Here is a 13,608-nt window from a genome sequence, read left to right as displayed (position 1 = left end):
CTTAGCTTCTTCACCACCGAGCTAAACGGGGACCTCTTGGGGCTACTAAGCCTTTCAGAGAGCATGGCTCTGCCTCATCTCGGAACGGGGATGACTAACTTGCTGTTCGCTTAGGGCAAGGACAATGTCTCCTCTACCAGACAGAAAGCTTCACGACGAAGACGACACTTTTTCCGTCCCAGTCTTAAAGCCCTCATTTGCACCACTTTAGAATACAAAAAAAAAAAAAAAAAGAAAGAAAGAAAGAAAAGAAAAGGCTCTTAACAGTTTCATGTGTGAAATACTTCCTCCCAATCTGTGTAAAATAAACGTGAACGTCCTTCGGCCAGTTAGGAAACGAAAGGGTTAAATCTTGACAACCTGATGGATTCTGGGGGTTCCCTTCCTCGACTGCAGAAATTAATTTAAAAAAAAAACGACCAGGAAGGGAAATTTTGCCCAAGGCAAAGATGACAACGAGTTAACTTCAACTGTCAGGCTTCTGCCCTAAAGAAAAATGGCCACAAGACCCACAAAGGGTCCACTCACCGAACTAAAAATGGCTGACCCAAGGGTTTCCTATCACTCTCCCTTCCTGCCCAATTCCAAAATGGCGCTCATTAGCCTCACTCAGAACAGCGAACCTCCCAGCACCCTCTGCGGCCTTCACGTCAGGTGACGCGAGCCCCAGCCGGAAGCGAAGGAAAAAAGCGTTTCAGCCCGCGGCGCCTGCGCAGAAGGCTCCAGACGCTGAGAGGCAGGAGGCACTTGGGGATCGTCCGCAGGGCTGGGACTGCTACAGAGGCCGCCACGGAGCCTTCCGGAGCCACCGTTCCTGCTGCCGCTGCTGCTGCCGCTGCCCGGGTCGGAACCGCCGGGCCGCAGCCGCAGGCAATGCCGCGAAGGAAGGTGAGAAATGGCAGAGAAGGGATGGCGGGTTTCGGAAGAGAGTTGATTGAGCAACGTGACGCCGTCGGCCACGCCTTGCAGCGATCGGGTTCCTGCTTCCCGCTCCCCCCGAATGTAGCTCAGCCATCCTCTCTCGTGCCGTAGCCCACAGAAAAATGTGGGCCCGACCCTGGCCTCGGCCTATGCTTGTAACTATTCCCGCCCTCTGCTTGCCCGGATCGGAGGCGTTCTTCTTCTTCATTGGTCGCTCATACGTCTCGAAGCCTGTTGATTGGCTGATGACGCCGCCTATTTGGGCCCAACGGTCACCTCCCCGCGTGCGTGGGCGGGGCTTGGGCCCTGCCCGGGTACTCGGTGACTGGCTGTGGAGAACGATCCCTCATCTCCTGATTGGCCGAGTATTGCAGTCTTTTCCTGTTGGGGAGCGGTGTAACAAGGTTTCCATTGGGTCGTCCTAGTCCCCGCCCTTCCGGATGGGGATGGTGATAGGTGCCGTTGCGGGTTTGGTTAGACTACTTTTCCTTCCCTGGTCCGGGGACACAATAAAGCCGAGGACTTGGGTGGGGAAAAAAAATCAGCGCCCACTCCCGAGGGACCCCAGCCAGGCTTGGTGCACCTAAGCCATCATCTTGCATTTATTTGCTTAGTTTGAGAGTGCCTCCCGAGAGCAGTTTGGAAAATAGCATAAAACTTGCTGCAACGAGAAGAGGAGATTCTTAGGGGATTATATAGACCACTTCTGGTCTGCCCCTCCCCTTTGTTTTTTTTTTTTTTTTTTTACAACCGAACCTACGGAGGCCCACTGGAGGGTTTCGAAGACATTGGTCAGGTAACAGTAGAACCACAACTATAGAACAGATTAATGCATTGCCACAAATATTGGCCATTTGGTACATGCTACTTGCTGGGTTTCAACATTAATTAGGTATGCACCCTGGCTTGTCAGTTGAAGAAAACAAACGCACAAAATGGTGAAGAATATATAGTCATTTTTCTACTTAGTGGTATTGTACACGTAGAAAGGAAGTGAGAACAGTTTAGTTGGCTTGGGAATTAGCTGGGAAGTCGATTGGCGAATGAGAGAGGAGCTGCTTTGGAATAGGTCCACAGTCAGCTTTTAGCCACTTCTAAATACTATGAGTTCTTAAAAAGGTGAGTTCTTGTTAGGTGTGGTGGTGCACTCAAGAGGCTGAAGGAGGAGGATCACAGAGTTCCAGGCCAGTCTGAGGTACATAGCAAGATACTTTAAAACAACAAAAACCAAGATGTAAATGATTTTTTTAAATTTTTATTAACTTATTTACAAGCAGAGGGAGAGAGAAGGGAGTGAATGGGCACACCAGGGCCTCTAGCCAATGCAAACAGACTCTAGATGCATGTGCTATGTGTTTCGTGCTTTACGTGGGTACTGGGGAATTGAACCTGGGTCTTTAGGCTTTGCAGGCAAGCCCTTAACTATTGAGCCATCTCTCCACCCGCCGCCCCCCATATAAATTATTTTTTTGTTGTTTATTTAGATTTATTTATTTATTTGACAGCGACAGACAGAGAAAGGCAGATAGATAGAGAATTGGCACGCCAGGGCCTCCAGCCACTGCAAACGAACTCCAGATGCATGTGCCACCTTGTGCATCTGGCTTATGTGGGTTCTGGGGAATTGAGCCTCGAACCGGGGCCCTTAGGTTTCACAGGCAAGTGCCTAGCTGCTAAGCCATCTCTCCAGTTCCTGCCCCCCACCACCATGTAAATTCTTTAGTAAATTGTTTGCTCACAAATCTGTCCTTAACTATCCTTAGGCTACTTAACTCCACCCCCTTTTTTTAAGCTTAGGGAGACTTTATTAGACTAAGAGGAGAAAGTACAGAGAGAGAACATGAGGGAGGTGATGGGGGTAAAGTCCATGTGGGAGTAGGGTCCCGAGCTCCCCCAGCTCAGCTGGGCTGGTGCTTATCAGAGAAGGGACCTGGAAGTTTAGAAGAGATGAACAGCCAAAAAAGAGTGGTTACTTATGTTTTAATGTTCCTCATTTAGTGTATTCCTATAGGAATATTAATACATTTGATTTTGGAGGTGTTATTTGCAGGATATATGTAATTCTGTCAAAATTTTAAAAATTCTGAATTCTAAACACATGCACCCCTGAAGGTCTTATTTGAATGAGAAATTGGGAATTTGGGCTGGGATGTAGCTCACAGTTATTTGTGTTAACATGCTTAAAGCCCTGGGATCAATTTTTTTAAGTTTTTTTTTTATTAATAGCTTCCATAAGCATAGACAATAAACAATGATAATTCCTACCACCACTTCCATTCTCCCCCTCTCAAATCCACTCCATTGAATTTCTTCTTTCTAATTAGTCTGACTTCTACATTCTATATTGACATCCTCTTTTCCTCCTTTTATGAAGGTCTTGTGTAGCATTAGGCACTGCAAGGTCATGGATATCAAGGCCATTTGTGTCTAGAAGATTTCAGTGTAAGCAGTCCTCCCCTTCCTTTGGCTCTTAAATTCTTTTTGCCACCTCTTCCACAATGGTCCCTGAGCTTTGGAGGGTGTGATATGGATGTCTCAGTGCTAAACACTCCACTGTCACTTCCCAGCACTATGGTGACTTATTTACTTATGTGAGAGAGACAGGTAGAGAGAGAAGGAGAATGGGTGCACCAGGGCCCCTAGCTACTGCATATGAACTCCAGAACTCATAAGCCACCTTGTACATCTTGCTTACGTGGGTACTGAGGAATGGAACCTAGTTCCATAGGCTTCGCAGGCAAGTGCCTTAACTACTAAACCATCTCTTCAGCCCCTATGGTGAGTTTTAAGTCACCCCAGCGGTCACTGCCATCTGAGAAGCTTCTCTAACTAAAAGTGAGAGTAGCATTAACATATAGGTATAAACTTTATAAAGGTTCTTTAAAAGTTCCTGGAGGGCAATTTGGTGGGCATAGTATATGCATATAGCTAGACAACAGCAGCCATAGGCCTTTGACTAGGTTTACAGTATCAGGTATGTATTCCCTCCTGTGGAGTGGGCCTCCAGCCCAATTAGAGTTGTTGGTTTCATTCATAATATACATGCCACTATTGTACCAGTTGGTGCCTTTAACCTGGCTGGCCAATCTTAAGGCTTGCAGGGTTCACTGCTGTTTAGCATCATTGATGACTTCTGTCTCCAAAAGGCTGCACACAGCATAGCTGTTTCCAGCTTTCTGACAGTTACTTAGTGGGAAGAGGTTTCCACCTCAGCTCCAGCTTGATCTCTCAGTGACTTGCAGCCCAAGCATGTGGAGTCTTTGGCAGTAGGGTCTTACTGTTCTGTGTTCAATCTTTAATATACTCCTCCCCCCTATAAATTGGGCTTATAGTTTGAAGGTTCTTAGTAATTTTATTTTTTAAATTTTTTATATTTATTTTATTTATTAGAGAGAGACACAGAGATAGAGATAATGAGCACACTGGGGCCTCCAGCCACTGCAGATGAACTCCAGATGTGTGCGACCCCTTGTACATCTGGCTAATGTGGGTCCTGGGGAATCAAACCTGGGTCTTTTGGCTTTGCAGGCAAATGCCTTAACTGCTATGCCATCCCTCCAGCCCACCATTTTTTTAACTCTCTTAGATTTTTTTTTCAAATTTTTATTAACAACTTCCATGATTATAAAAAATATCCCGTGGTAATACCCATCCTCTCCCCACTTTGCCCTTTGAAACTCCATTCTCCATCATATCCCCTCCCCATCTCAATCAGTCTCTTAATTTTTTTTTTTTTTTTTGTGGACAAATAAGGTTTATTTTGATTACAGACTCAAGGGGAGGCTCCATGATGGCAGGGAAAATGACCGCAAAAGCAGAGGGTGGACAGCACCTCCTGACCAACATGAGTTGGACAACAGCAACAGGACAGTGTGCCAAACACTGGCAAGAGGAAGCTGGCTATAACATCCATAAGCCTGCCTCCAACAATATTCTGCCTCCAGAGGCGTTAATTCCCAAATTTCCATCAGCTGGGAACCTAGCAGTCAGAATGCCTTAGTTTATAGGGGACACCTGAGTCAGTCTCTCTTAATTTTGATGTCATGATCTTTTCCTCCTCTTTGCTGGTCTTGTGTAGGTAGTGTCAGTTACTGTGAGGTCATGGATATCCAGGCCATTTTGTGTCCGGGGGAAGCATTTTGTAAGGAGTCCTACCCTTCCTTTGGCTCTTACATTCTTTCTGCCACCTCTTCTGCATTAGACCTTGAGCCTTGGAAGGTGTGATAGAGATATTGTAGTACTGAGCACTGTGGTCACTTCTTTCCAGCACCATGATACCTTCTGAGTCGTCCCAAGGTCACTGCCATCTGAAAAGAGAAGATTCTCTATCAAAAGTGAGAGTAACATTAATAGAAGGGTATGAACATTAAGAGAAGTACTTACTGGGCAGTTTGATAAATATAATATATACATTTATCCAGACATCAGCAGATGTTACACCCCTAGGGCTTATGACTACCCCTGTTTTAAGTTTTCAGTTTCAGGGATGTATTCCCTCCCATGGAGCGGGCCTCCTGTTCAATTAAAGGGCAGTTGGTTTCCACCATCATAGATGTGCCACTATTGCACCTGTTGGCTCATTTGGCCTGGCTGGCCAAATATAAGGCTTGCAATGTTTACTGTTGAGTATCTTCACTGTTGATTTCTTTTTCTTCCATTGAACTGCATGCAGAATTAGCTCACCATTTTTTAAAATTTTTGTTTTTGTTTTTTATTTTTGTTTATTTATTTGAGAGTGACAGGCAGAGAGAAAGAATGGGCATGCCAGGGCTTCCAGCCTCTGCAAACGAACTCCAGATGCATGCACCCTTTGTGCATCTGGCTAACGTGGGTCCTGGGGAATCCAGGCTCGACCTGGGGTCCTTAGGCTTCACAGGCAAGCTTAACCGCTAAGCCATCTCTCCAGCCCTCAGCCCACCAATTTTATTTATTTTTAAATTATTTTTATTTATGAGGCAAGAAGTGGGAGAGGGGAGTATGGGTACGCCAGGGCCTCTTGCTGCTGAGGTGTCTAATCCTAGACACCTAGGGTGAGATGGGTAGCTAACACAGGGGAATCCTCCAGAAGTTTTCTGGCCAACTAGCCTGTGAACAAGAGACCCTGCTTCAAATAGGTAAACTAAGAACTGAAGTGGTCCTCTGACCTCCACATATCTATACATGTGCTATGGCATGACATGTGCTATGGCATGTGTAGCAGATATCTTCAGGTTCACTGAGATGAACTTTCAGACCAGACACAGTTATGGAGGAAGGGATATTTATTGAAGCTTACAGATCCAGGGGAAGTTCCATAATGGTAGAAGAAACTGGCCTGCCTTCACAGGACCATGCAGAGAGAGAGAGAGAGAGACAGAGACAGACAGACACACACACCACACTTCAGGAACTGCAGCTAGGCACACTTTGCATGTCTTTTAGATTGTAATCTGAAACCCACCACCACACCTTAAGATCCACCCAGTGACATTGCCTCTAGCCAGGTGACTACAGATGCAAACTACAAATAAAAAAACTGAATATACTCATCTACTCATACCATCTACTCATACCATCACAGCATGCTTGCACAGCAAAATAAAAATGTAAACAAGAAGAATTTTTTTAAGTTAATTGAATTTTTTTGCAAGGAGAGAGAGAAGGGGCACATCAGGGCCTCTTGCCACTGCAAATGAACTCTAGACAACATGCCACTTTGTGCATATGGTTTTATAGGTACTGGTGAATCAAACCTAAGCCACCAAGTTTTGCAAGCAAGCACCTTTAACTGTTATGCCATCTCTCCAGCTCAAAAGGAAGAACTTTTAAAAATATTTTTATTTTTATGTATTTGTTTGAGAGAGAGGGAGGGAAGCAGATATATAGAGAGAATGGGCGCACTAGGGCCTCTAGCTGCTGCAAACAAACTCCAGACACATGCGCCACCTTGTGCATCTAGCTTATGTGGGTCCTGGGGAATTGAACCTGAGTCTTTCAGCTTCGCAGGCAAGTGCCTTAATCCCTAAGCCATCTGTCCAGCCCTCAAAAGGAAGAACTTAATTTTTTTTTCCCTTTTATTAGAGAAAGAGGTGAGGGGGTATAGAGAATGGGCACACCAGGGCCTCTAGCCACTGCAAATGAACTCCAGAAGCATGTACCACCTTTTGTATCTGGCTTATGTGTGTACTGGTGAATAGAACCTGGGTCCTTAGGCTTTGCAGGCAAATGCCTTAACTACTAAGTCATTTCTACAGTCCCCCAAAAGAAGAATTTTTTTTTTTTTTTTTTTGAGGTAGGGCCTCACTGTAGCCCCGGCTGACCTGGAATTCACTATGGAGTCTCGGGTGGCTTCAAACTCACGACAATCCTCCTACCTCTGCATCCTGAGTGCTGGGATTAAATGCGTGTGCTACCACGCCCTGCTGCAAAGGAAGAATTCTTATGCTTAAGCCCTTTTGGCATCTGAATTATATAGGGTATAGTATTTTGAAATGACATATATTGTTTTGTCTTTTGTGTTTGTGTGTGTTTGTGTCTGTGTGTGCGCATGCACAGACACACACGTGCTCCATGTGCATGCATGTGGAAGACAGAGGAAAATGTTGGATGTCCTGTTACTCTTCTGCCTTTTTTCTTTAAGACAAGAGTCTCTGAGCCAGAAAATCCCTGTTTTTTGTTAAATTAAATGACTGAAAAGGGAGCCATGATAATCCTCCTGTCTCCTGGGGTTGCCAAAGTGCTGGGAATTGAACTGAGGTCCTCAGTTCTTTACTGACTGAGCCCTGTTTTGTTTGTTTTTGTTTTGGGTTTTTTTTTCTCCTCATGTGATACCTGTTCATGGAGACTATATATACTTATTCTGAAGTTAAATGAAGCCTAGTGGTAATATTTTTTCATGCCACCTTGGATGTTTTTCTTCTTCTTTTGGCATGATTATGCCAGCCAGGCCATTTTGACTTAGGTACTTTGTTGTAGTTGTGCTTATTTCCAGTTTGTGGTATAGATCTCCAAATAGACTTTGTTTAGAATAAGTGATAATACAGTAAGAATGACTTCTCAGGGGGTGGAGAGATGGCTCAGTGGTTAAAACATTTGGCCTGCAAAGCCCAAGGACCCAGGCCCAATTCCCCAGTGTCCATGTAAAGTCAAATGCACAAGGTGATGCATGTGTCTGGAGTTCATTTGCAGTGGCCAGATGCCCTGGTGTGCCCATTTTCCCTCCTTCCCCCCCTCCTCCTTTCTCTTTCTCTCTCTCTCTCCCTCTCCCCCTCCCTCCCTCTCCCCCTCTCCCCTCCCTCCCCTCCCTCCCTCCCTCCCTCCCTCCCCCTCTCTCTCTCTCTCAGCTCGGAGTTGGCTCTGGGTAGGGAAGCGAAATGGTTATAGAGTCCTTTTGTAAGTTTAAACTTGGTACTTCCAGCATCATGGTTCATTTTATTTCCAATGCTAATACAAAACCTCAGCAGGCCTTGAGAGATAGCTCAGTGGTTAAAGGTGCTTGTTTGCAAAGCCTGCTGGCCCTAGTTCACTTCCCAAGCCACCCATTTAAGCTGAACACAAAATGTGGCACAAATAAATGTCTGGTGACTGCAGTGGCAAGGGCCTCTAGTCTACCCATACCCACACAGGTGTGCACGTGCAAATACAAAAACATGGTTTCTTTTAACTCACAGAGTAAATTCTTCTGTGCTAATGTCTGGATCTATGGTGTTACAGAGAAATGCAGGCAGTAGTTCTGATGGAACCGAAGATTCCGATTTTTCTACAGATCTCGAACACACAGACAGTTCAGAAAGTGATGGCACATCTCGCCGATCTGCACGAGTCACCCGCTCTTCAGCCAGGCTAAGCCAAAGTTCTCAAGGTAAAAGTCTTTGTTTTTCCTGTCCACTCCTCACAGTGAACTGACTTATCTTACTGTGCTAGTTAGTGTTGGAGACTGGCCCTGTGGCTTGATGTAAATGACAGAATCTGGCAAAGTGTCAGGTAGATGAAGTATCTTGTCTTTAAAGTGGTTTCAATTACCATGGTATGCCAGGGCCTTCAAGCATTGCAAACTCAGGCATATGTGCCACCTTGTGCATCTGGCTTTTTTGTGTACTTGGGAATTGAACCCTGGTCCTTCAGCTTTGCAGGCAAGTGGTTAACTGCTGAGCCATCACTCTAGCCCCTTAATAACTATTCTTAACTTTATATTTTTTTTAAGATTTCAATTGAAGTACAGAAGTAGAAAGAGAGAAGTACAGTAAAGGTTGTTTTTGCCAGTAGGATTATTGATAAATGGCTACTGTATTTCAGGTACTATGCTATGTACTGGTATCTCATAGGAACATCATAGCTCTTCCCTTTAAGGAGTTCACAGTTTAATGAACTCATAATGGTAATGCCCTTGAAAGGGAGGGAGTTTGAGGGGTTTATGAAGAGTGCTGTAGAAGCCCAGAGGCAGGGCAATCACACTGTCCTGGGCAGGAAATGTTGTAAGCAGAGAGGACACTATGCAAAGAAAAGGGCAAGATGGGTTTTAGAATGTGTAACTGGACATGCCCTGCACACTTGAAGGTTGTGAATATTCAGAACAGCTAGGAGATGTATGAGCTCAAGGTCTCTATATTTATTTTACTTTCTGAAAATGGAGGCACGAGTCTTGGGAGCATCAGTCACAGTGTAGCCTTTGAAAAGCCACTCTCTTGCGTGAAATACAGTCTACCTTGAGAAAAGACCTTCTGGGGCTTGGAGAGATGACTGGCTCAGCAGTTAATGGCACTTGCTTGCCAAATGCACAAAGTGGCATATGCATGTGGAGTTCCTTTGCAGTGTCAGGAGGCCCTGGCACACTCATTCTGTCTCTGTCTCTATGCTTGCAAATAAATAATTAAAAATAGTTTTTAAACAGAGCTCCTGAAAGTATACAAAGTAAATACAAATTTTCTTTGAGCAATCTTTACAATTCACAACATCATTAATATTATTTTGCTGTTTAAAATATGCTTTGGGGGCTGGAGAGATAGCTTAACTGTTAAGGCACTTGCCTGCAAAGCCAAAGGACCCAAGGTTCGACTCCCCAGGACCCACATAAGCCAAATGGGGGCACACACATCTGGAGTTTGTTTACAGTGGGTGGAGGCCCTAGCATGCCCATTCTCCCCCCCCCCCGCGCCTATTTTTGTATCTCTCTCAAATAAATAAAAATAAGATATTTTAAAAATGCTATGGGACTGGGGAGATTATTCAATGATGATCTGAGTTTAGACCCCCAGAACTCATATAGAATGGATGCAGTAGCAATTATCTATAACCCTGACCTGCTATGGGGAGATGGGATGCAGACAGGAGCATCCCACAAGATTATAGGCCAGCACAGTGGTTGAATAAGAGACCTGACCTGCCTTAAGGTAAAAGGTGAGGGCTGACACTCGGGTTTGTCCTCTGACCTGTACATGTTTACATGTCTGTCCCCATACACAGGAACAAACACCTATAACACACACAATATTCTTTTTTTTTTTTTTTCTTTTTCAAGGTAGGGTCTCACACTAGCCCAGGATGAGCTGGAATTCACTATGTAGTCTCAGGGTGGCCTCGAACTCAAGGCAATCTTCCTACCTCTGCCTCCCGAATGCTGGGATTAAAGGCATGTGCCACCATTCCTGGCTACATTTTTTTTTTTTCTTTGTGCAGTAGAGGGCAAAGGGATGGGGAAGGTAAGGGAGACTGGAGGGTGAAGGAAAAGGGGAAGGGGGCAGGGAAGGAACCATTGGAGAGAGGGAAAGAGGTAGAGAGAATGGGTGTGCCAGGGCTTCCAGCCACTGCAAATGAATTCCAAATGCATGCACCACCTTGTGCATCTGGTTTACGTAGATCCTGGGGAATCAAACCAAGGTCCTTTAGGTTTGCAGGTAAGTACCTTAACTGCCAAACCATCTCTCCAGCCCCAGTAATGCATTTTTTAGAGTCCTTTAAAAAAGTATGTTTTCGTTTTAGTCTGAATTTCTTTGTGTCATCAAGTTGGAGATAGGAAAGAGCTATGAGTTCTTCAGAATAGGTTTCTCCATCCATAGAGCTTTTCTTTTCTTTTTAATTTTATTTATTTGAGAGACAGACAAACATACTGGGCCTGCCAGGGCCTTCAGCCACTGTCAACGAACTCCAGACTCATGTGCACCTTTTGTGTCTGGCTTACATGGGTTCTGGGAAATCGAACCTGGGTCTTTTGGCTTCACAGGCAAGCGCCTTAACCATTAAACCATCTTTCCAGCTCATAGAGCTTTTAAAAAGCTTTTCATTTCAAAGATTGTATGTAGTTGATTAAAGCAAGAAACATACTTTGGGACATTGACTAATAAATTTTTACAAAGTTAAAAAATAAAACATTTCATTCATTTACTTGAGACAGTGTTGTTGAGCAACCCAGGCTGGCCTGGAACTTACTATCTACCTGACTCATTCCAAGACCTGGAAATAGCAGCATGTCGCACCAAAGCTGGCTTAAAAGTTGTGTTCTAGGGACTGGAGAGAGGGCTTAGTGGTTTAAGGTACTAGTCTGTAAAGCCTAAGGACCCAGGTTCAATTTCCTAGTACACATGTAAAACCACATGCATATGTATCTGGAGTTGCTTGCAGTGGCAGGAGGTCCTGGAACACCCATTGTTTCTATCTGTCTCTTTTTTTCTCTCTCTCAAACAAATGGATAAAATATTTCAGAAGAGAAAATCTGTGTCTATTCTTATTTTCAGGGTCCATTATGATTTTGCATAAGAGTACAAAGGTAATCAGAAAAAGTAAGACCCTAAAACAAATATATATTACTGTTCTGTTAGTTATAGAATATCTGTTTTATGGCATGCTAGAGTAAGGGAAGAGAAGGAAGATGCAAGTTGGGCGTGGTGGTGCATTCTTAATGATCCTGACATTCGGAAGGCTGAGTTAGGAGGGTCACTGTGAGTTGGAGGCAGTGTGGGCTTTAGAGTGAGTGCCAGGTTATCCTGGTTAGACTGAGACTGTGTCACAAAAAAAAAAAAAAAAAAAGGAAAAGAATAAGAAAGAAGATACAATTAATATTAATACAGCACTCTATACATACATCAGGGATCATGTTAAGTGTTTGACCTACATTTTCTCAGTTATTTCTCACCATAAACTATGAGGAGTATGGTGCTACTGTTTTCCTTTGTGTTGTGGTGTGTGTGTGCACACACACACGCTTTTTGGTTTTTTGGTTTATTGAGGTGTAGGGTCTTGCTGTAGCCCAGGCTGACCTGGAATTCACTGTGTAGTCCTATGGTGGCCTCAGACACACAGTGATCCTCCTACCTCTCTCTACCTCCTGAGTGTTGGGATTAAAGGCATGCACCACCACATCTGGCTTCCATTTTTTATTTACAATTGTGCCACTTTGTGCATCTGGCTTTATGTGGGTACTGGGGAATTGAACCTGGGTCATTAGGCTTTGCAGGCAAGTGCCTTAGCTGCTATGCCATCTCTCCAGCCCATATTTTCCTTTTTTATATAGATCAGGAAACAGGTTTAAGAGAAGTTAACTTGCACAAGATGCTGCAGATGGTTGCTGTAAGTGGAGAGGAATTGAAGTGAATTCAGTCTTGACTCTAGTGCCTAAACTATTCGTGCCATACTGTGTGGTGTTACCATACTTGAACTAAACTTTTTTGCTTATACATTATTTAATGTAAGATATTTAAATATTTGATGGGTTTTGTGAAATATGAAGACAAGGAGCTATATACTAATAAATTGTATGGATGGGAATAAAATGTGTTTCCTTTTTTTAATTTATAATCTTTTAATATTGGGATCAGATTCCAGCCCTGTACGAAATTTGCAGTCTTTTGGCACTGAGGAGCCTACCTATTCTACCCGAAGGGTGACGCGTAGTCAGCAACAGCCCACACCAGTGACTCCCAAAAAGTACCCCCTTCGGCAGACGCGCTCATCTGGCTCCGAGACGGAGCAGGTGGTCGATTTTTCTGATAGAGGTAAGTGGGCATGGTATGACTTGTACATGTTATAGATGATCTGGTCAGTTCCTTTTAATGAAGGCTTTGGGCACTACAGATACTTGCCTGCTGCTTTGAAAATTTGTGTAGGCAAGGGCTGAAGAGATGACTTAGTAGTTAAGGTGCTTGCCTACAAAGCTAAAGGACCTAGGTTCTATTCCCCACAACCCATGTAAGCCAGATGTACAAGGTGGTGGTGCATGTGTTTGGAGTTCATTTGCAGTGGCTAGAAGCCCTGGCGTGCCCATTCTGTCTGCCCCACCCCTCTCCCTGCTTTCTCCATATGTGTGTGTGTGTGTGTGTGTGTGTGTGTGTATGTGTGTGTGTGTGTGTGTAATTTTTTTTTAATTTAGGTAGGTAGGCAAATGTGGTTTATCTGATTTTTTTTTTTTTTTTTTTTTTTTTGGTTTATCAAGGTAGGGTCTTACTGTAGCCCAGACTGATCTGGAATTCACTATGTAGTCTCAGGATGGCCTCAAACTCACTGCCGTCCTACCTCTGCCTCCCAAGTGCTGAGATTAAAGGCCTGTGCCACCATGCCTGGCATTACCTGATTTTTTATCTGTTGTTTTTTTGAGACATAGTCTTTAAGCAGTTTTTGAATTATTTATTTGAGAGAGAGGGAAAGAGGCATAGAAATAGAGAGAATGAATGGGTGTGCCAGGGCCTCTAGCCACTTCAGATGAACTCCAGATGCATG

The 13,608-nt window shown here is 44.2% G+C and overlaps 1 protein-coding gene across 3 annotated transcripts in view; it reads left to right on the top strand.

Moving 5' to 3' along the window:
- The first annotated feature begins 735 nt into the window (after window positions 1-735).
- Kat7 (lysine acetyltransferase 7) overlaps window positions 736-13,608 on the top strand; it is a 49,819-nt gene continuing 36,946 nt past the window's right edge. For all 3 annotated transcript variants that reach the window (XM_004655554.2, XM_045159057.1, XM_004655553.2), the window contains exons 1-3: window positions 736-888; window positions 8,614-8,761; window positions 12,711-12,887. In XM_004655554.2, coding sequence (XP_004655611.1) covers window positions 874-888; window positions 8,614-8,761; window positions 12,711-12,887 — 340 coding nt within the window. In that variant the 5' untranslated portion in view covers window positions 736-873. The remainder of the gene's footprint in view (window positions 889-8,613; window positions 8,762-12,710; window positions 12,888-13,608) is intronic.

This window comes from Jaculus jaculus, chromosome 9, assembly GCF_020740685.1.
Source record: "Jaculus jaculus isolate mJacJac1 chromosome 9, mJacJac1.mat.Y.cur, whole genome shotgun sequence".
NCBI lineage: Eukaryota > Metazoa > Chordata > Mammalia > Rodentia > Dipodidae > Jaculus > Jaculus jaculus.
Note: the sequence above shows the minus strand (reverse complement) of the source record. Positions and strands in the feature narration are given on the sequence as shown.